The 24,730-nt window shown below is 35.1% G+C and overlaps 1 protein-coding gene and 1 pseudogene across 29 annotated transcripts in view; one reads left to right on the top strand and one right to left on the bottom strand.

Moving 5' to 3' along the window:
* The window catches only part of LOC105473289 (PTPRF interacting protein alpha 2), a 510,238-nt gene that overhangs the window by 80,870 nt on the left and 404,638 nt on the right, over positions 1–24,730 (bottom strand). For all 29 annotated transcript variants that reach the window (XM_011727001.3, XM_011727012.3, XM_071071359.1 and 26 more), the window contains 6 exons: positions 23,027–23,162; positions 14,760–14,980; positions 8,777–9,014; positions 5,471–5,500; positions 1,972–2,102; positions 101–255 (listed from right to left, as the gene is read on the bottom strand). In XM_011727001.3, coding sequence (XP_011725303.1) covers positions 101–255; positions 1,972–2,102; positions 5,471–5,500; positions 8,777–9,014; positions 14,760–14,980; positions 23,027–23,162 — 911 coding nt within the window. The remainder of the gene's footprint in view (positions 1–100; positions 256–1,971; positions 2,103–5,470; positions 5,501–8,776; positions 9,015–14,759; positions 14,981–23,026; positions 23,163–24,730) is intronic.
* On the top strand, positions 15,927–17,085 carry LOC105473287 (thioredoxin-dependent peroxide reductase, mitochondrial pseudogene; annotated as a pseudogene).

Genomic DNA, 24,730 nt, shown 5'->3' with positions numbered 1-24,730 from the left:
AAATGAAAAGCAGAGCAATGAAATGAAATGAAAGATAGACGAGCACTCTGACGTGACTAAAATGAGCGGCAGTGGAAAGTCTTAGCAAATGCATACTTACGGAGCTGCCCAAGTCGAGCTTTTTCTTTTTTACCAAACAAACGTCCTATTGAAGACTTGATTCCTTTCTTCTTGGGGGCTTTGTGAAGAGAATCTTGGCTGCTGTTGGCACTACCAAGCCCAAGGCTTTCTGGCTCAAGAGAAACAGATAAACTACTGCAAAACACAAAAGAGGAAAATACTGCTCATTTTCGTGCAACATCCACAAGGTACACAAAAGTTGTTTCCTTTATAAACGCACCAAAAGAGAAACAAGTAGACTTGTAATGTCATTTTTCCCCCTATCTTCCCGTGTTTCCTTTTAAGATATTAAGTGCAGTTTTTTTTTTTCAGCCTTGGGCCCTGAACCTCCAAATTTCCATAAGAGAAATGTACTTTTGTTCCAAATGGCTTTTTTTCTTACTTTTTTGATATCATCTCAAACTAATCAGTGAATATAGGCTGATTTATTAACTGCCTGATAAATGGCCTTCTATTATAGAGTACTTGATCCATTATCTATTTATTTCTCAGAGTTTGTTTTTCTAATCTTAAACATAATGACCTACAGCAAGGAACTGAAATATAACTAATTGTGAAGTTGAAGCTGCTCTTCCAATCTACAGTTTTACTTGATTTTCCTCTAAATTCAGTTAATTTAAAATCATCTGGCTGCAATCTGGAAGCAACAAACCATGTACCCTCGTGATCAATGTATATGTTTTCTTAATTAGAGTTCTCAAATATTATTTTAAATACATGTTAAACTGAAATGCTCTTCAAGCAGTTGGTTAAGTTTCAATTTCTGGTCAATATATTTGACATTGTATTAATAGGAGGGGATCAATAGACATTGCTATTAGTTTCTACTGTTGTTAATTTTATAACACCATGATAAATTACTTACTTTTACTTATTCATGCCAATTAATTTGAACTCACATTCCCTAACTTTCAAAGCAATAACTTTTTATATGCTGAAATATACTCTGTTTTTGGAGAGTGAAAGAAGTAATATTTTGAAGCTGAAGTAACTGATTTTTCCACATTAACAATAAAAAATAATCAGAAAAAAGAAATGACTGCCAACACAGAAAGCCCTACTTTTAAAACATTTATTGTAAAACATACTATCTAGAAGAGAGTTCTTTTATTGAAGTATTAATCCTTAAGTCATTATATTTGGTTACATCAATTATGTGTCTACAGATGCTGCAACTGATGAGACAATAGGAGAAGATACATTTCAGATATAAACTACATGCTTCGGTATATTCATATCATCAGTGATTATAGAGATCTGTTTGTAATGTTCTATGCATATGGATAAGACAGTATAAAGACTTGTGAGGACAAATGACATATTTCTCCATCTAGACTTATCTTTTTCTTTAATACTTTAGTCAAGGACTTTTTTTCTTTTCTAATAACTTTCTGACTGAGGAGTTATTATTGCTGGCAGCAGCAGTACCTGCAGGGTGCACATACCTGTCTGCTAAAAGGCATAATCATAAACTTTTCAGACTTTAATGACACTTATACTGTAATCCAAATTTATGATCTTGTCCTAGAGTCTCCTTAGTTTTTTGTTAATATTTCTAGTAAGTCCTTCCTCTAGCCTGATCTCATTTTAATAGAAAATATCCACTAAAAATTAGAAGAGCTATTCTTATCTATTTTGACTAATAAGCCCACAAAGATACAGTTAATTTTAAAAACACAAATTCGATATCAAAATTGAAATGTGGTTATTTCACAAGTGATACTGGGAAAAGGAAATTGGAGAATTCTGGCTCAATGTAAATCGTTAAGCAGTCTATTTGACAACAATGAAGGAAGAGGAATATTTTTGAAAGGAGGGCATTCAATGTGCAGTGTGCCTGCAGCGTCTTACCTTCGAGCATCATTGTGGTAGGAGGAAGGGAGAGTGTGAGTCATTCTGATGGCTCTAGGGGTAGGAGGAGGAGAAGTTTCACATTTAATTGTTGCTTTGTCCTCTCGACCATCTTCTTCCACAACTGCAATCTAGAAGCAAAAACAATACATTCAAATAAACCCTTTCTAAATTTCAGTTGAAATTGATACAAATGGAGAATCATGAGAGCAAGGCTACTGAGTAATTTTAATACAAAATAAAACAACAAAACTTGGGGCATATAAGTCTTACATGTATAAATTCCCATTAAAGAGTTTGATTTTCACAGATATTTAAAGTGGACACATTAAAATTTAAAAAAAATCATAGACCCACTACACAAAAATGTTTCATTAATAAACACCGTAGATCAAGCTTTTCCAACCCACAGCCTGCTGGACACACATAGCCCAAGACGGCTTTGAATGCAGCCCAACACAAATTCTTAAACTGTCTTAAAACAATTTATGCACCGACCATTTTTTTTTAAAGCTCATTAGCTATCATTAGTGTTAGAGTATTTTATGTGTGACTCAAGACAATTCTTCTTCTAATGAATGTAGCCCAGGGAAGCCAAAGATTAGACACCCCTGCCATAAATCAACTAGATGCTGACTATTGATCTATAGTGTTTATTGACATTGATCTATGATATTTTATAATATCAGAATATAAACTCTTTACAAAAAGGTATTAAACACACATTTGAACAATTCACTAAAATATAGGATTATATATACTCAGGTTATCATAATAAAGACATCTTTTAAACAGGGATTTTTGAAATGAGAAGTTGATAAAATATAACTTTATCAGATAAAGTGCTTTACATCAGTCAATGAAATGACTGATGAAATTTATTACAGGGTGTTTAAAATATGAGTTGTGGTTTGTAAGAAAAAAACTCTTTTTAAAGTGGGAATAATAAAAGGTAAGATGATGATATTTCCAAATTGTTTCATTTTACTACCATGATGGAAAAACTGGCAAAGACATACAGAAAACCAAAAGAAGATGAGATGGGAGGGATTTCCTTAAATAACAATTTAGTACAGAAGTCAGAACAACTCAGGATACTATCCGTCTTGTCAGAGATCAAGATATAGAGCTGTAACTTAAAATTTGTTTCCAATGTCAAGTTAATTGTAGAGAAGTAGTTTTTACAACAATGCTGCATATTTTTCATGGCATCGTTGTGTAACACAATATGGAGAGATCAGGATTGTAGAAAACACAGCTAAAGACTTATGGCTTTGAGAGTTCTGATGAAAAAAGTTCTAAGTATGGCTAAGCAAAAATTTTTAAAGTTCTGGGGAAATATTTTGTTTGTTTTTATGTAAAGCTATTATGCATAAATGTGTTTATCTATGATAAAGACCTCGTACCTTCGAGGAACTTCATGAAATTATCAGGACTTCTGTCACCCAATCCTAGGTTCCTTTTAACAGCTTAGGTAGGTAGGCATTTTTCTATAATTCCTTTGTTCTATTCAACTAGCATATTGCCATCAGGAGAATCTTTTTCAATAACTGCTTTCGGCTTGATTCTGATGCTATGGAAAACCTTTTCAAACCCACACCCCAGCTAAACTCTTAAGCGTGTTTCTGAACTATTCCTAATACAAGTTAGTGTTTTCACAGTTCTGTGATCCCACCACGACTCTTCTCTGATTGTTTCTGCTAAGCAGGGCCATTTTTGCTGTCAGAATTTTGCTTCTGAAACACCTTATAAAATACCTTCTTTGTTCTCCCTGCCAGCCAAACTACTTATTCCCAATAACAGCTTTTAAAAACATCATATACAAAACTTTCCTCTGAATGTCACTTAGAGTTTTGGACTCAGAGAGGGATTTGAATTCTGATTTCTCTTAAATGTTGAATAAATAGGCTGATTACTTTTCTGCTCTAATATTAAATTTCCTCATCAGCAAAATGGAAGTGATATAACACTTTTCTTAAGGTGTTCTTTTGAAGTGTAAATACCAGCATGTATTTAACTTCTTCCCCTGATACGCAAGGTTTTTTAGTTTGTGGTCCTTCTTTCCGTGACTTTTTTCACAAGTTACGTTGTTAATTCCTGAATTATTTGAGACTACATTTTCGTATAGAACCTTCCATCCTACCTTCCTATTTCTAACACCCATTAAACTTTTATAGTCCTTTTAAGGTGATGGAGGTCAAAGAAAATAAAGACGTTATCCTTGGTAAACTTGGTAAATAAGAATGAACTGGTATTGTTAAGGAGAAGAGGCTATAGGAAGACAGATAATAGCCCAGGAAAAGAAAATGCTAATTCCATCTATTCAAGCCATGTAAGTATAATATAGATTCCCTTATTACCATTTTTTAAAGGAAATAAAAGTTGTCTGGTTCCAGGAGTATTTCAATGTTTGGGTGTAGGCTGACTACCACATCTTGAAGATGCTGAAGAATAGATTTTTGCACTGCATAGTAGTTTGAATCTTTGAAATCTTTCTCATCTGATGTCCCATGAGTGCAAGCTCTACTCAATTGTCTAATAAGACGTCATTTTGTGATTCAGAACTTTTCATTTTGTTTCCCATATCCCATATTTATTCTCTTGATTTCATTCCAAACAGAACAGCAGTGTTTCAACCATATATATATATTTTTATTTTGCATATACTTGATGCTCTGGCATCTGGAGAGGATGCTCCTCTATCCCTAGGGATAGTTAATTCCTGGAAATAGCACATCACTTGCCTATAAGTACACCTTTCATATGCAAACCGAAGAACTCACAGCCCACACTCTAAATCATCTTCTCCATCTGGCTCTTACTCTCCAAGAGGCAATATTCCTTTGCCCTAATTACCTGTGGGCCAGACTGAGACAACTAGAGAGAGTCCCTACACCTTGGGGCCAGACGAAATTAATCAAGCTACCCATCCTAAACCTGCTTACCCTGCCTTGTCTTGCCTTTCCCTAAGAGACCTCAGAAAGCCTTCTGGCCCTGCGCCTTCTGCCTCCTGACTGACCCTGGTGCTGTCCTGAGGCACAGAGTACTCTCTCCTTTTGGGAACTGTGAGTAACAAACTACCTTTTTTTGACAGCTGTCTCCTGATCTGTTGTCCTCATCCTATCAACACAATAATAATAAAATATTTGAAAATAATGAGCATTAATTATATATGCTAAATATTAAAATATGTGTAGTATATATTAATAAATATAAATATTTATATTAAAATATCAAATTATACCATCCTTGGTTTAAATATTCAATGAAAAACAGGATATTATGTTTCTTATAATCTAATTATTTCTCCAGAAAGCATGAACAATTTTATCTTTGAAGTATTTTCTATTATAAGCAAATTTAAACAATTCAATACAATTTAAATACTCTCAACTTTTTAATGTTTTATTAACATTCGACTACAGGGAATATTATTTTAAAGCTTTCATAGAATAAAACAATATTCAATCCGTAATGATGTAAAAGTCATTTATAGTACCTTTCTCCGATGTTTCCTTAGATCACTTGGCTGTGATTGGCAGTAATAAAAACAACATAAAACAGAATTAATTAAGAATTAACATTCATTTAACTATGTTACAATTTTAAATAGTATCTACAACTTGACTATCTTTTTTTCTTCATTCTGTTATTTTCTAAATAAATATCTTTTAATTACTATAGAAGCACTCCTTGTAGTAGTTAAATTTAGAGAGGGAACTTCTCAGGTAACAGAAGTCAGAGGCTTGTTTCCATAATGGGGCCATGTGTACAGGCACTGGATACGAGGCATGGACCCTGGGAAAGAGAAATTGTGGAATGAGCTAGAGCGACTGAGTCTAGCTAGAAGACTGAGCTAACGAGAAATAAATGAGACTTCATCTTTCCAATAAAATATTATTGGGAATGAAGATCCAATGCATATATAAGGAGTTTATAAACTCTTGTTTTTGTCCCATCTATATGCAAAGCTTTGGGCCTCCTTTGGGCAGATACGCTGTTCCTGAGGGATCTCAGAATTTCTTGCATCCTAAAATCCTTCTCCATACCACAAATGCCAAAAGCTCTGGGACTGCTGCTTTCTTGTCAATGCTCTTTTTTAGAACTTTTAAAAATAGTTGTGTTTTATGATTTCAAGTGAACCTTATTCACTTAATGCCTTTGTTCAAATTTCTTAGGTAAGCAAAACAATTTCTGTGAAACTATTCCATTATGTTTTGCATTTTTGTTGTTGAGAAATGTGTTGATTTTACCCCACTCAATAGTCTAACGAGATATCACTAACATGTTGTTTTTTGCTTATGGATTTGTTGTGAGGTAAAAGTAAATACGGGTATGCTTTATTATCAGGAGAAAAATACCACAATGTTTGTAAATTATTAAATAATACAAATAATGCAATATCTTTTCAATCTCTAATTTTCTCTCTAAAAATTCTAATCTTCTTCTGAATATTAACCATGAATTATATCCAACAAATTTTTTTCCTACAATATTTTCTTCAGGTTAAAAAAATTTACCCATGTTTTACTATAAAAATAATACAATTGGTAACATAATTATATTAGGTGTTAAGGACTTCCTGGATTTCATTTCTCGCTTCTCTGACTTAGATATTAAACACTTTAAATATTTCTTACTCTTCCAAGAATGCCCTAAATATTTTTTCACTACTCTAATTACAGTGTAATAAAATTCATGTTTTATGGATTTATTTATTTATTTGTGACTGTTTAAGAAAATTCATGAAAGCACTGGCATCATTCTCTCTCTCTCACACACACACAATCACAATCACATCTAAGATTATAAATATATTATTATATATAATATATAATATGTTATTTTATTACCATGAAAATAATAGCACTATCAAGAGTTATGATGCTACCATAAAAGGGTAAAACTGTGTTGTAAAAACGTCAGAAATAAAAGCAGTACAAAAATAATCTAAGTATTCCTGCCTTGAATGCTGACTAAATTTTATTCTGTGGTCCAGGATTCTTACTGTAGCTTTGGTACTAAGTTGCTCATTAATACTATGTAGTGTAACTTATATATGCAGAAACTAAGCAAGAGACAATGTCACTTTTAACTAATAAAATGAGATGAATGGTTCCTAAATTTCTAAAATAAGCAGATCACAATGTAGTTCAGCATGTTTGGTTAGTATATCCTAGTACATTGGCTAGAAGTTTGTGCTGTATCCGAGTGGAATCAGTTCTGATTAGCTGGGCATTGTTCTGGTTGGCCATTGTCTATTCTATTTAAAAACCATTTTTAGCAGAAAGTTTTGGAAATGAGCAGCAAATAGTGGACTCAGCAGCTTAAAGAGGGAACTATTTTCTTTTTTAAAAATATTCTCAATTTTTCTTTTACGTAATTTTTATGGCTTGGAAGTCTCATAATTGTAAGTATGCCAATGTACATTCATTACAAAATCATAACTTTACCTCCATAAACAGTTCATAATCTTTTAATCTTCATCATTGGTGTCATTTCAACATACTATATTTCCAAGTAATGACAGAAACAAAAGACAGGATAGTACATGCTTTTAAATTAGGGAAATTTGAGGAAAAATCCAGCTCCATTTATTAGCTGTTTTGAATATGGGCACTCCATTTATACTCCCAAAACCTCCACTCTCTGTTGAGATAATGCCCTACTACCTCCAGTTTTTCCATGAGAATTAAATGTATCATGGTATTCAGTAGTCATCACAATCGTATTTTCCAGAGGTTTTATTTTATATATATGTAAATAAATATATTTTATAATGAAATACATATATTATATGTATAGTTTTAGAATGGGCAATCTGATGTTTTTCTCAGTTGCATCCAGGGTACTTCCTAATTTAGGTTTCCATCTTCTAATCCCAAATATAAGGATAAATGAAATAAGGAATTAATGTATATATGTGAAAATGTGAATATAAAGTCTAAGACAAAATTAGAAATTAGTTGCTGTTGCTTTTTATGGCTCTTAACAATACAAATAATGCAAAAAATTTATATTATATATCAAAAAGTTATAAAACTCTATCGTGGTGTATTGAAACAATTATAATACTAAGTTTTGTTACTTATTATGTTAAAAACACACACACATGGTGTCCAAAGTGATTTCCTCAGTATGCCATCAATAAAAAAGTACTTAGGGGCTTAAGTCATTCAATTAAAAAAAATATTTTATTTTATCTTTTTTCAAGAAGGAATCTCACTCTGTTGCCCAGGCTGGAGTGCAGTGTTGCCATGATAACTCACTTCAGTCTCAAATTCCTAGGCTCAAGGGATCCTGCTGCCTCATCAGCATCCTAAGTGGCAGGGACTACAGGTATAGACCACCACCACCACACCCAGTTAATTTATTTTTTTCTTTTTCTTCTTTGTTTTGTTTTGTTTTGAGATGGGGTCTTGCTATGTTTCTTAGGCTAGTCTTGAAATCCTTGCCTCTAGGTAATCCTCCTGCCTCAGCCTCCAAAAGCACTAGGATTATAGCTGCGAGCCACTATGCCCAGCCATTCATTGAAATTTATAATGTGCTATTTAGATCTCTGCTCTATCATTGACTTACTATTTGATCCTAAGAAAGTTACAGCACCTGTGTGGGTTACCATTTCTTCATCTCATAATGGGATTCATAAATGTGCAGATCACATAGGGATGTTGTGAATAAGAAAAGAAATAAACAATAAAATATACAGAAAGTACTTAGACTAGAACAAACACCCAGTTAAGTTTCAGCTAAAGCATCATTAATCTTAACAGGAGGCAAAAGTTCTCTGGACACAACACCATACCAGTGTCATGACTCCCATCCGATCCATTTCCCTGGCAGGGCTTCGAGGGGTGAGCTTTGGCGTTGAGTGTCCACTGGGGGGAGATGAACTGGCCAGCGATGAAGCTGTAACAGAGGCAGTGATGGAGGTACCTGGGTGGACCCTCGCCAAATTCAGGCCTTCGAGGCTCACACTAGCCACTCTATTCTCAATTTCTTCAGCACGCAACTCTGTAGATTCTTTTTCTTCCTGAATTAGCCTGAAAGATACAGTTTAATTTTGATCCATATATAATTTAATATGGATCCATTATATGCTGCTGTAAAGATCATTGGAATTCACATAATCAATCAATAGAAACTATTCTTGAACATTTTACATCAAATCTAACTTTTTCATCCTTTTCTCTAAACAGTATAACTTTCAATAAATTCCAGGGACTTCCTGGCTTCAATTTTAAAAATTGTTTTCAAATGATACATTTTTCCCGACAACTTTCAGTTTTACCCTCTTTGTATGCTACCACCTGCTAAAACTCTTTAAAAATCTTGAACCTAGTTTATCTCTACCATTAATTCTAATCTTATATTTGACCTCAGGAACCAATAAAAGAGACTTTAGAAACTCAGCCTTGAGATGGCAAAGCACTAGCAATAGCTTAGAAAAAGTGAAAGACTATAATACGTGTAAATGTGCCTCATAAGATTCAAAGTCACTGACTCTTACCTCCTACCTAATGAAAAAGTTTAAAGGATAGTATCCTCAATAAGCTGTCATTCATAATTAGCCAAATAAAACCCTGAGACTTTTGTTAATATTAATAAATACTTAGCCAAGCCTCCTTTAAATAAGTATCAGAAAAGGTAATAATGTGAAAATTTAGTTATACAGATAGCTGATGAATACACAAATAATGAAAAAATAACTTGCAAACAAAAGTAGGCCAGGCATGGTGGTTCATGCCTGTAATCCTCCCAGTACTTTGGGAGGCTGAGATGGGCGGTTCACGAGGTCAGGAGTTCAAGACCAGCCTGGTCAATATGGTGAAATCCCGCCTCTACTAAAAATACAAAAATTAGCCAAGCGTGGTAGTGCATGCCTGTAATCCCAGCTACTCCAGAGGCTGAGGCAGGAGAATCTCCCAGGAGGCGGAGTTTGCATTGAGCTGAGATAGTGCCACTGCACTCCAGCCTGTGTGAGACTCTGTCTCAAACAACAACAACAACAAGAACAACAACAACAACAAACTAATTAATGTAAATGCTTTTGAGACAGCAAAGCACTAGTCCTTTTTCTTTAAATTGGGAAGTATCCTCAAGAATACTTATAAATTATTTATTACAAAGGCACAAATAAGAAAGAGCTTTAGCTAGGTAGCATAAAAATTCTGTTTGAATCCTGAATCAAATCTATACACATTTTGTATGTTGTTGTAATGAAACTGTGTACCAGTATAGTTTGATAAGTGGGTTGTAAAATTCTCCTGAGCTATTTTGTTCTTAATTACAATGGTTTATTGTGATCCTCTGTTATATAGAACCCTTATCTTCAAGTTTATGATCACTTCAAAATTTTCTTTTTACATATTTAGAATAGAGAATGTAATTTATTTGCTAAATCTATTCAATAGGAAATACTTGTCTGGTCTACGTTTACTGTGGGAAGTTGAGCTACATTTACTTCCCTGTTTTTATATGTTCACCAGCTTTTTGATGATTAATTCACTGCTGGTGTCTTCACTAACTATTCTGTAAATCCTTCCGTTTTTAAGTAGTATGTGTTCCCTGGCAAGGCAGAAAGTACTTTGGTAGTCTACTTACCTGTCATTGGAATAAGTGATCTTTGTGATTTTTAACAGGCTGTTTAAAAATCTTACAAATTATGGACTTAAAATCTAATCAAATATGTTTCACAAAGATTAATTTTGGTTAAAACATTATGAGGCACATTTACACTTAATTATAATTTTTCACTTAGAAAAAGAACATGAATTCTGTTACTCTCAAAGTTTATTTTCATGAATGCATTTTTTAACTTCACCCCAAGGTCAGAACCCCCAAAAAAGGTTTAATCAAGTAACACAGTACATAGTAACATAGCTTAAAATGTATTGGAAAGAAAATACTACCTTCCCCCTCAAAAAATAAAAATGAAAAAAAAAAAAAGAAGGCATTTTGTACTTTTAAAATACTTAGTAGATAAATGACTCCTAGAATTTTTTTTTTTTTTTTTCTGGTGAGATGTAACGTGGTTCTGCTGTACACAGAAATTTTGGTTATTAATTTTAGATATTATATAAATTGTATAAGAGATCCAAACCTAGAGGAACAAGTTGGGTAAGACATTGATTGAAGTTTAATCTAACAGAAAATAGTAGCTAACTATAAAATAACAGATGAATGAACAGTGCTGTGGCAAATGGGTTTGAAGTAATTTGAATCAGTGAGCTGTGAAGCTAGAAAACATGCATTATTTTAAATGGCTAAATTAGTTTATGAAAGAAGAAAAATCTTAACCAGAGAAAAATTCTGGTTGTTATTAGCAGACCACTCTGGTCTAAATCATGATGACTATTTCTTTTAAATGTGATGTAATCACATTTCATGTATTTTTCAAATTTCTTACAAAAAACAACTATATTAACCTACTGGCCAAGATTGTTACTAGAAATTGCTACCCTAATGTTACAAAAATAAGAGTCACTGAAGAGAAATAGATTGTTATTGAAGGTGTGTTGATCTCTTTGGTGAAAATAAATATCACAAGAATATAGACTTGATTTCAAACTTAATTTGGTAAATTCAACCATTAGCTGAACAGCATCAGAAAGTGTTACTCAGTTATTCAGTTAATATTTATGTTCTATTTAGAGTAACCAAATATTTTTTTTTTTTTTTTTTTTTTTTTTTTTTGAGACGGAGTCTTGCTCTGTAGCCCGGGCTGGAGTGCAGTGGCCTGATCTCAGCTCACTGCAAGCTCCGCCTCCCGGGTCCACGCCATTCTCCTGCCTCAGCCTCCCGAGTAGCTAGGACTACAGGCGCCCGCCACCTCGCCCAGCTAGTTTTTTTTTTTGTATTTTTAGTAGAGACGGGGTTTCACTGTGTTCACCAGGATGGTCTCGATCTCCTGACCTCGTGATCCACCCGTCTCGGCCTCCCGAAGTGCTGGGATTACAGGCTTGAGCCACCGCGCCCGGCCTAGAGTAACCAAATATTTATGGAGAACTTTCTAAATATCAAGCGAAGACCTACAAATAAAGATAAGCAAAGTCAGAAACATTTCTTGCTCCTATAAAAGTTGCAATCTAGTGAAGGTAAAGAACTGATGGACAGTACTACCTTCCTTGAAGAAGTAATGGAGGAGCTGTCCATGGTGAGTAAGGGTAACATGAGTGAAATATTAGGGTAGAAGGGTGCAGAATGAGAGGAATGTTCCAGAAAAAAGGGATGACACAACCAAAGAAAGATCATGGAACATCAAGGAACTGGAAAGTAGGTAAGGTAAATGGTTAGAGAGTGGTGAGACAGGTGAGGTATTGTAGACCATATTAAAAAGTTTGGTTTGTATCCTAAGAGAAACTGAATCATTTGAAAGAGGGGAATTACATAAGCACATTTCTGTTTTTAAAAGTCTTCTCTGGCTGCAGTGAGGTTGGATTACATGGAGAACTAGCATACTACAAAGAAACCAGATAGTAATGGTTATTGTCATACAGGTAAAAAACTATTCTTAAGTGCAGTAGGGTGATGATAGGTAGTTTGAATAATAGTAGAAGGAAGCCAATTGATTTAGCTAGAGCCAGAAAGGAAAAAGAAAGGCATTGTTCAAAAGACTTAAAACATGTTCGCCAGTTGAAAAAACAAGTTAAGAATGGTTTGTGGATTATCAAAAGAACACAAATATACCTGATACAATTGGGTTCATCACTGGGGTTAGTCAAGGAACTGACAGAAAAAGCTGATGTCAATGGGGTTCAAGAAACCATATATCAAATTAAAATGAAATTATCAGAGTGCCAACATTTCTCAATATTTGAAATGTTAATTTGTCCAATTTCAATTGTAATGAAAACCATCTATTATTAGGGTACTATATAGCAACAGTACATGTTTTTCATATATAGTATGAAATAATTCATATCACCACATGTTTTATTGCCTTTGAAATGAAAATATAATAAAGATATTTGTTAGGCCATAATATTAAATTATGTCTCACAGATATATTAAGCCTTTTATATTTAAAGAATGCAAATGAATTTGGTCCCCATTTACTTAGAAAATTTTCACACATACATCCCCAAAATGCTAGGGGATTTTTATTGATCAGCCTAATTTGTTATAAACTTCAGCGTTAATATGTGAAAATGTATTTTCATTGATGTAAGAATATTAATCATAAAAAACTCTATAAAAATTGTGTCTCAGTTTAAAATATGGTAGCAGCCCAATTCAAACACAAGTTTTAGGCATCAGTGAATACAATTAACCAGCCACAAGCACTAAGATTAACAGTCTGAGGCTGGGTGTGGTAGCTCATGCTTGTAACTCCAACACTTTGGGAGTCCAAGGCAGGAGGATCATTAGAGCCCAGGAGTTCAAGACCACCCTGGGCAACAGAGGGAGACCCTGTCTCTACAAAAAATTAAAAAAATTAGACAGGCATGGTGGCACATGCCTATAATCCCAGCTACTTGGAAGGGTAAGGTAGAAGAATTGCTTGAGACTGGGAGGTTGTGGGCTACAGAGAGCCAGATCTGAGTTATGGCACACTAGCCTAGATAGCAGTGCGAAACCCCATTTAAATAAAAAAAATTCTGAATTTTCATGCAATATATTACTACAAAAATGTAATTTTTATTATTAAGAAAAGTAGTAATATGTTTAGTTTATCCCATTTAAAGGCATTAATTTTTTTTTTTCTCAAGTGTTCCTGGCAGAGAAGAGGACTCTATCCTGCTTTCAGCATTTGCTTTGCTATGAACTGAATTTTATCTCCCACCTTCAATTCACAGGTTGAAGCTCTAAAGGGCAAAATGACTGTATTTGAAAATAGGATCTTGGGGAGGTAATTGAGATTACATGAAGTCTTCCATAAATCTTTCCTTGGTAAAGGCTTTCAGATCCCTTAAAAGTATTTAAACATTGGAGTCAAATTAATTTGCTGTTCTGAAAAGTTCAAGATCAAGGTTCCAGCAGGGTTCCATTTTTGGTAAAGGCTCTCTCTTCCTGGCTCCAGGGAAATGGAAAGGTGGGTGGGCAGTGGGGGGCAGAAAGAAAGAGAGAGAGAGGTTTAATTCCATAGAATTACTATATTTATGTTCTCTCTCTCTCTCCCCCTGTCTTTCTGCCTCCCATCGCCTGCCTTACTTTCCCTTTCCCTGGAGCCAGGAAGAGAGCCTTTACCAAAAACTGAACCCTGCTGAAACCTTCATCTTGGACTTTCCAGCCTCTAAAACTGTTAATATTAATAAACTTCCAAGAAACAGGCTGTCCCTGATATAAATGGCATAAAATTGACAAAAAGAATGATAAATTAATTTCACTCCAATGTTTAAATATTTTAAGGGATTTGAATGCACATTAACTTGCATACTATTTGGTATCTTTACTGCAGTATGTAATGTATCTGAAGAATGTACGTGATTATCACAAATACTTTCCTTTAAGTAGTAAATTTTAATTTAAAAAGTGCTTTAAAATTCACTGGAGAAAGTTTTGCCTTTAACTTATTTTTTTATATTGTCACTAATGTAATTAGTCTTATATGTTTCATGTATGTTCCTTACAAAGGCTGTCCTAATATTATAAAGGAGATACACAGATATCCTGGGAATCTTCTGAAAATACACATTCTGATTCAGTGCATATGGGGTTAGGTCAGAGATTCTGCAGACCTATTAAGCTCCCAGTCAATGCTAATGCTTCTGATCTAGTATTTATATTTTTAGCACAGTATCCAGGTCTTCTAATTTCTTGAAACCATCAGTACTAATTGAAGTTACCTGATTTCTTTGTTGATGGCATCTAGTTGCTCCTGAAGCATCATGGCTAGAGTCTGGGCATCGGAATGACCACTTGGAGAGAGAAGATCCATTGAGCTAAAAATTGTTTCTCTGTCATCATCATCAATATCAGACATTTCAGTGTCACTTTCAAAAGGGTGGCTGCTTAGTACTCCAATCTGTTGAGTTCTGTTCCACTCATGATCCCCAAGAGATTTCACCTGAATGGTAAATGAAAAATGCAGAATATTTATCACATTGCTCATGTTCAAAGCGCTAATCTCAAAGACAGCAACAACAACAACAGGCATGCTTTTACAACTGACCTTGCAAAAACTGAACCAATTATTAACATTTTAATTTATTTGCTTCCATAAAATAGTTCCTTGACATCGTAAGTAATGTGAGGGATTAATTGTCAGCATAAATATCAAGATTTTAATAGAAATAAAGATGATAAACTTCTATATGATTTATAGTTTGATCATATTCCAAGGTAACAATTACTTTAAAGCATGTATTTGCAATACTGTTCCTTATTTCCAAATATAGCAATCTTTATTTATTTGTACTTAAGCATTCAAGACTTAAAATAATTAGTCTTCCTATATTTCCTTATTATAAGCTCAGACCACAAATATTATCACATAAGAAATTATACAAGAATTCTCTTCCCAACATTTATTTACATCGATTGTAACAAAATATTATTTAAAATATTGCAAAATTATGTACAGGTATACTCCACAGATATTTCAGGGTTAGTTCTAACAATAGAGTCACACAAATTTATTGATTTCCCAATGAACATAAAAGTTATGCTAATTCTCTACTGAAGTCTATTATGTGTATAATAGTACTATGTCTAAAAATGAACATACCTTCATTAAAAATACTTTATAGCTAAAAAATGCTAATGATCATCTGAGCCTTAATGTTTTTGCTGGTGAAGGGTATTGCCTTGATGCTGATGGCTGCTGACTGATAAGGGTAGTGGTTGCTGAAGGTTGGGTGGCTGTGACAATTTTTAAAAATAAGACAACAATGAAGTTTGCCACATTGATTGACTCTTCCTTTCATTAACGATTTCTCTGTAGCATGGAATGCAGTTTGATGGCATTTAACCCACAGTAGAACTTCTTTCAAAATTAGAGTTAATCCTCTCACACCCTGCAACTGCCTTATCAATTATGTAATGTAATATTTTGTATCCTTTGTTGTCATTTTAACAATGTTCACCAGGAGTAGATTCCACGTCAAGAAATCATGTTCTGACCCGGAGGCGCCCGAGTGCACTGAAGATGGCGGCTGCTGTAGGAAGGTTGCTCCGAGCGTCGGTTGCCCGACATGTGAGTGCCATTCCTTGGGGCATTTCTGCCACTGCAGCCCTCAGGCCTGCTGCATGTGGAAGAACGAGCTTGACAAACTTACTGTGTTCTGGTTCCAGTCAAGCAAAATTATTCAGCACCAGTTCCTCATACCATGCACCTGCTGTCACCCAGCATGCGCCCTATTTTAAGGGTACAGCCGTTGTCAATGGAGAGTTCAAAGACCTAAGCCTTGATGACTTTAAGGGGAATTATTTGGTGCTTTTCTTCTATCCTTTGGATTTCACCTTTGTGTGTCCTACAGAAATTGTTGCTTTTAGTGACAAAGCTAACGAATTTCACGACGTGAACTGTGAAGTTGTTGCAGTCTCAGTGGATTCCCACTTTAGCCATCTTGCCTGGATAAATACGCCAAGAAAGAATGGTGGTTTGGGCCACATGAACATCGCACTCTTGTCAGATTTAACTAAGCAGATTTCCCGAGACTACGGTGTGCTGTTAGAAGGTCCTGGTCTTGCGCTAAGAGGTCTCTTCATAATTGACCCCAATGGAGTCATCAAGCACTTGAGCGTCAATGATCTCACAGTGGGCCGAAGCGTGGAAGAAACCCTCCGCTTGGTGAAGGCGTTCCAGTATGTAGAAACCCATGGAGAAGTCTGCCCAGCGGACTGGACACCAGATTCTCCTACGATCAAGCCAAATCCAGCTGCTTCCAAAGAGTACTTTCAGAAGGTAAATCAGTAGATCGCCCATGTGTATCTGCACCTTCTCACCCCAGAGAAGAACCACAGTTGAAACCTGCTTTTATCATTTTAAAGATGGTTATTTGTAGAAGGCAAGGAACCAATTATGCTTGTATTCATAAATATTACTCTAAATGTTTTGTTTTTGTAATTCTGGCTAAGACCTTTTAAACATGATAGTTGCTAGTACAAGGAATCCTTTATTGGTAACGTCTTGGTGGCTAGCTAGCTAGTTTCTACAGAACATAATTTGCCTATATAGAAAGCGATTCTTAGATCATGTCTTCAGTGGGAACAGTCTTCTGTCTTAGCCTTACTTGAATCTTGCCTATAACAAAGTAGAGCAACATGCATTGAAAGCGTCTGATCAAGGGTCCTGAAATTTTCAATTTGAATGTCTTTGTATTAAACTGAATTTTCTTTTAAGCTAACAAAGATCACTATTTTCAATTAGCCGTCTAACTCTTGCAATGAATGTTTATGTGATTGAAGCAAATGTGAATCATATTATTTTTAAAAGTGGCAGAGTGACTTAACTGATCATGCATGATCCCTCATCCCTGAAATTGATAGTTTATATAGTCATTCTACTTATTTTATTCACTAGCTAACTTTGTCTATGTATATTTCTAGATATTGATTAGTGTAACTGATTATAAAGGATATTTATTAACTTCAGGGATTGCATTTTGAAATTACAATTGTTTTCTTTGCTGAAGTATTCATTGTAAAACATAAAATAAACATATTTTAAAATAAAAAAAAAAGAAATCATGTTCTGTTCATTCATGAAAAGTAAATCCTCATCTGTTCAAGTTTTATCATGAGATTGCAGCAATTTAGTTGCATTTTCAGGCTCTACTTCTAATTTTAGTTCTCTTGTTATTTTCACCACATCTGCAGTTACTTTCTCCACAGAAGTCTTGAGCCCTTCAAAGTCATCCATGAGGGTTAGAATCAATGTTTTCTTAACTCTTATTAAGGTTGAAATTTTTTTTTTTTTTTTTTTTTTTTGAGAGGGAGTCTTGCTCTGTTGCACATGCTGGCGGGCTTGATCTTGGCTCACTGCAACCTCTGCCTCCTGAGTTCAAGCTATTCTTGTGCCTCAGCCTCCAGAGTAGTAGGGATTGCAGAGGTGCACCTAGCTAATTTTTGTACTTTTAGTAGAGATGAGATTTCACCATGTTGGCCAGGCTGGTCTCTAATTCCCGACCTCAGGTGAGCCACCTGCCTCGGCCTCTCAAAGTGCTGGATTACAGGTGTGAGCCATCGCGCCTGGTCAAGGTTGATGTTTTGACCTTCTCCCATGAGTCATAAATGTTCTTAATGGCATCTAGAATGATGAATCATTTCCAGAATGTTTTCAATTGGCTTTGCCCCAATCCATCAGAGGAGTCACTACCTATGGCAGCTATAGCCCTGTGAAATGTATTTCTTAAGTTATAATCCTTGAAAGGCAAAATTACTCCTTCATCCATGGGCTACAGAATGAATGTTGTGTTAGCAGGCACAAAAACAACATTAATCTCTTTGAATATCTCTGTCAGAGGTCTTGGTGGCCAGGTGCATTGTTAATAAGTAGTAATATTTTGAAAGGAATATATATATATATATATTTTCTGAGCAATAAGTCTCAAATGTGTGTTTAAAATATTCAGTGAACCATGCTGTAAACAAATGCGCTGTTATCTAGGCCTTGTTGCTCTTCTCATGGAGCACAGGTAGAGTAGATTTAGCATAATTCTTGAGGGCCCTAGGATTTTCAGTATGGTGAATGAGCATTGGCTTCAACTTAAAAGTCACCAGTTGCATTCATTCACCCCTGTCCTCTGAAGCTTTGAAGTCAGGCATTTACTTTTCTTCTCTAGCTATGAAAGTCCTAGTTGGCATCTTCTTCCAATGGAAGGTGATTTCATCTACATTGAAAACCCATTGTTTAGTGTAGTCATTCTCATCAATTATCTTAGCTAGATCTTCTGAATAACTTGTAACAGCTTCTCCATCAGCACTTGCTGCTTCACCTTGCACTTTCATGTTGTGAAGATGACTTCCTTCCTTTTTTTTTTTTTTTTTTTTTTGAGACGGAGTCTCGCTCTGTCGCCCAGGCTGGAGTGCAGTGGCCAGATCTCAGCTCACTGCAAGCTCCGCCTCCTGGGTTCCCGCCATTCTCCTGCCTCAGCCTCCCGAGTAGCTGGGACCACAGGCGCCGCCACCTCGCCCGGCTAATTTTTTGTGTTTTTAGTAGAGACGGGGTTTCGCGGTGTTAGCCAGGATGGTCTCAATCTCCTGACCTTGTGATCCGCCCGTCTCGGCCTCCCAAAGTGCTGGGATTACAGGCTTGAGCCACCGCGCCCGGCCTGACTTCCTTCCTTAAACTTTATGAACTGACCTACCCTCTGCTAGCTTCAAAGTTTTCTTCTGCCTCTTCCTCACCTCTCAGTCTTTATGTAATTGTAGAGAGTTAGGGTCTTGCCTTGGATTATGCTTCGGTTTAAGGGAATGTTGTGCATGCTTTGATTGTTTATCACTAAATGATCACATTTATGTAGACCACTAAAACTTTCTCCATATCAGCTGTAAGGCTGTTTTGTTTTCTTATTTGTGTGTTCACTGGAGTAACACTTGTATTTTCCTTGAAGAACTTTTCCTTTGTAATCACAACTTGGTTGTTTCATGCCAGAAGCCTAGCTTTTGGCCTAACTCAGCTTTTGACATGTCTTCCTCACTAAGTTTAATTGTTTCTAGTTTTGACTTAGAGATGTGCAACTCTTCCTTTCACTTGAACACTTAAGGCTATTGTAGGGTTATTAATTGACCTACTTTCAATATTGTTGTGTTTTGGATAATACAAAGGCCCAAAGAAAGGGAAAGCAATGAGAAATGGCTGTTGGAGCAGAAGTACACACAACATTTATAGATTAAATTCACTGTCTTATATTGGCATGGTTTGTGGCATGCTCAAATTATTACAATAGTAGCATCAAATATCACTGTTCACAGATCACCATAACAGATATAATAATAATAATAAACATTTGAAACATTGCGAGAACTGATGTGGCTCACGCTTATAATCCCAGCACTTTGGGAGGCCGAGGTGGGAGGATCACTTGAGCACAGGAGTTTGAGACCAACCTGGGCAAGATGGTGAAACCCCATCACTACAAAAAAATATAAAAATTAGCTGGGCATAGTGGTACCTGCTTGTGGTCCCAGCTACTTGGGAGACTGAGATGGGAGGATTGCTTAAACCCAGGAATTCAAGGCTGCAGTGAGCCATGATAGTGCCACTGCACTCCAGCCTGGGTGACAGAATAATATTCTGCCTCAAAAAAAAAAAAAAAAAAAGACATTGTGAAAATTGCCAAAATGTGAGACAGAGATACCAAGTGAGCATATGCATTGAAAAAATAGCACCCATAGACTTGAGTGAGGCAGAGTTGTCAGGAACCTTCAATTTGTAAAAAACAGACAAACTAACAAACATAATGCTTGTGAAATACAATAAAGCAAATCACAGTAAAACAAGGTATATCTGTAATTTTAAGCCCAAGGCATGCTAATTTACATGGTTATGCTTTTTAAATGGATATAAGAAGCCTTCCATTTGAAGTAAGCAATTGACCAGTGTTTTTCAAGCTGTTATCTGAATGAATGAGGAGGTTGGACATAAAAGAGAGGTCCTAGATCTCTTTTATTCTGCTTTTTAAAAAATTGGTTTCTATTTTTGTGATCATATAAAATGATTTCTATGGAAGGCCACATGATACGTCCCTGAGCATTGAGTTAAGAATTGAGAATCAGAATTAGTATTTGTGTTACAACTTTTGTTGATATCAAGTAGCACTTAATTAATTTGTCACATAATAATGAGAAAAAAATTGAGATTAACTTAATGTAGCTTTCATTTGCTCATTTATTTATTCATGTATTCAATAGATATTGAATGCCTACTTTGATGGATTAATTAATACATGACATACTGGTGCCAGTTTAAACCCAAAAGGCATCAAGGGCCTGTGTACAAATATGGACAAATGGATCCAGTTTCAGCTTTCTACTTATGGCTAGCCAGTTTTCCCAGCACCATTTATTAAATAGCAATTCCTTTCCCCATTTCTTGTTTTTGTCATGTTTGTCAAAGATCAGATGGTTGTAGATGTGTGGTATTATTCTGAGGGCTCTGTTCTGTTCTGTTCCATTGGTCTATATCTCTGTTTTGGTACCAGTACCTTCCTTACACCTTATACAAAAATTAATTCAAGATGGATTAGAGACTTAAATGTTAGACCTAAAACCATAAAAACCCTAGAAGAAAATCTAGGCAATAGCATTCAGGACATAGGCATGGGCAAGGACTTCATGTCTAAAACACCAAAAGTAATGGCAACAAAAGCCAAAATTGACAAATGGGATCTCATTAAACTAAAGAGCTTCTGCACAGCAAAAGAAACCACCATCAGAGTAAACAGGCAACCTACAGAATGGGAGAAAATTTTTGCAGTCTACTCATCTGACAAAGGGCTAATATCCAGAACCTACGAATAACTCAAACAAATTTACAAGAAAAAAACAAACAACCCCATCAGAAAGTGGGCAAAGGATATGAACAGACACTTCTGAAAAGAAGACATGCGTACAGCCAACAGACACATGAAAAAATGCTCATCATCACTGGCCCTCAGAGAAATGCAAATCAAAACCACAATGAGATATCATCTCACACCAGTTAGAATGATGATTATTAAAAAGTCAGGAAACAACAGGTGCTGGAGAGGATGTGGAGAAATAGGAACACTTTTATACTGTTGGTGGGAGTGTAAATAGTTCAACCATTGTGGAAGACAGTGTGGTGATTCCTCAGGGATCTGGAACTAGAAATACCATTTGACCCAGCCATCCTATTACTGGGTATATACCCAAAGGATTATAAATCATGCTGCTATCAAGACATATACATACATATGTTTATTGTGGCACTATTCACAATAGTAAAGACTTGGAACCAACCCAAATGTCCATCAGTGACAGACTGGATTAAGAAAATGTGGCACATATACACCATGAAATACTATGCAGCCATAAAAAAGGATGAGTTCATGTCCTTTGTAGGGACATGGATGCAGCTGGAATCCATCATTCTCAGCAAACTATCACAAGAACAGAAAACCAAACACTGCATGTTCTCACTCATAGGTGGGAACTGAACAATGAGAACACTTGGACACAGGAAGGGGAACATCACAGACTGGGGCCTGTTGTGGGGTGGGGGGAGTGGGGAGGGATAGCATTAGGAGATATACCTAATGTAATTGATGAGTTAATGGGTGCAGCACACCAACATGGCACCTGTATACATATGTAACAAACCTGCATGTTGTGCACATGTACCCTAGAACATAAAGTATATTAAAAAAAATTTAAAAATTAAAAAAAAGTATATCTTATGTGCCCCCCCCCCAAAAAAAATATAAGGACAAATGGATTATATAGTATTTGGCATACATAAAAGTGGTTGAAAGAATGAACTATACTTAGGCACCAAAGGACTATTTTACTTCTCTATAAAATACAACTACATTACTCAACAAACATAGCTTGCAAATTTTAAATTAAGTTATTGACTGAATAGAAGGCTAGCACTGTCCCTTATCATTAATAGTTCTTTGTGAACACAGGAATAGTCTATGTACATTTTCTTCAAAGTGTTTTAAAAATACTAATTTTAATTAAATTAATTTGAATGAACAACATGAATGCCATTGCTCAAGTGCCCAAGAAAATCAAAAGACTACATGTTTGGCAAGGTAGTATAATAGTTAATATTACACTACTAATAGTATTGGAAACCACACAAATATAGGCCCACGTTTTGACTCCATCACTTTGCTACCAGTACAATATTTAACATTTAACTTTTCTGAGCCTCAGTATTTTTATGTCTGAAGTGAGTATACAAGTAGTACCAACTTCATAATGTTATATGAATAAATACATGGGAAATGCTTATTCAATTTTGGGCCCATAGTTGGGGCTTTATGTTACTTATATAGATATATTTTTTTAAAGTCACACTCTGTGTTTCAAATTAATAAAAATGCTAGCATTTTCTAATTATCTCAGTGTTAAAATTCTATCCAAAATGAAGTGATCTATTTTAATAAAACTAGAGAAGAGTTGAAGTTAAAAGATTAACCTTTGGCTCATCTCTTCGCACACCCATGCGGCCTCTCCTTGGTCTTCTTATTACTTTAGTTGTTCTGTAATCAGACTGGCTGTCCACTAGAGATCCCACTGAATACCGCAACTCAGCTGAGGTGTCTAGATGAGTTCTGGAAAAAAGGAATAATATAAAATAATCCAATCTCAAAAATTAAAATTACCAGGAAATTACTATCTGCTGTTTCACTAGCAATAAAGCAGAAGTCCTCAAGGAAATAAACCTCAAGAAAGAAAACTGATAAATTGTCATGACTCTGAGGCCTCTTTAGAGACTTATGTCAGAAGCTGCAGTCTTAGGTCCATTCCTGAAAGTCAAGTGCATTTTCTTCTTTTAGAATATACAGTACTTATAACCTTTCTGTTTAGTATCATTTTCAAATGCAGTAGTAAAATGAATCATAATAAGACTGATAATCAAAATCCATTAGGTTAAATTCTGGCAATTTAATTTGAGATCTTTTGTGTATATCACAATATATGCTATTGCTTACTGTGTTTAAGTATTTCTGATAAATCTAGCCAAAAATGTCTAAAATTTGGGGGTCCCAGAACTTTTCCAATTTTAAAATGTTTGGAGAAATTTATTCACACATTGTCTATTTTTCACATTCTATTTTTCAATTTAGAGAATCAACAAAATGCTTAAATTTAGATAGACCCAAAGCTTATGGTCTTAGTTTTATAAAAGAAAATAGGATAGACTACCAAAAGTATTTTTAAAAAGTTTTTGATAAGACATTGTTTCAAAAGGATGAAGAAAAATCTTTTCATAAGCACATTTCATTCTTAAATCTGTTTAAAGATGAAAGAGTAGGAAAATTTTAGTTGGAAAGTATCATTACACTAGTTTTCAATAAACATGGCAAATAAAGTACCCTATAATCAAAGTCCAGGCATATTACTTATATGTGGATTTATAGCAAATTCATTTTATTGTTACAATAATGATGATGATAATAACAGCGACATCATGCTGCCCTATAAAATGAAATAACAAATCCATCATCAGTAGGAAATACACTTAAAGCTGTTAGTTCTGTTGAATTTGAGGCTCCTGCTGATTGACTATACTCTCTTTTTAAGTTATCCTTGTGAACAAAGACAAGCACTTCCAAATATTTTGTAACATTAAAAAGGGGAGGTGAGGTTTGGGTGTTTGCAACAATGGAAGACACTAACTTAAGAAAGTTCTTGTTTTACCAATGGGACATTGAAACAAAAGAACTGAAAAGTTATCCCTCAAATAAGTGACAGCTATTGTTTTTGTAGCAATATACTTGAGACTTAATGAAGTAAACAGGTTTTATCATGGATAAGTTACTTAAAAAAAAAACAACAAGGCCATATTCATAAAGGACACAACTCTCTGTCTTTATCTGTTGGGCGGAGGTTCTAAGTTTCATGAAGAACAAAGATCAGATTTTAGTTACCTTCCTATGTCCAGGAAGGCGTTCCTAGCATATAATAAGCACTTCATAAATATCTGGCAAGATGATAAATACATGAAATGATTATAATACAGGCTTAAACTATCTTGCTCTGAACAGTCTGGGTTCCTTTTTCCTGTGGCTGCTTACCTTAATGTCCCTTTAGGTATCACAGTGGAGTTTCTAACATTAGAACTCATCATTCTATGAGCATTGTTTTCTTGTTGATTTATCTCACAACTGCAGATAAT

The sequence above is a fragment of the Macaca nemestrina genome, chromosome 10 (genome assembly GCF_043159975.1).
Source record: "Macaca nemestrina isolate mMacNem1 chromosome 10, mMacNem.hap1, whole genome shotgun sequence".
Taxonomy (NCBI): domain Eukaryota; kingdom Metazoa; phylum Chordata; class Mammalia; order Primates; family Cercopithecidae; genus Macaca; species Macaca nemestrina.
This window is presented reverse-complemented; position numbering and strand designations above follow the sequence as displayed.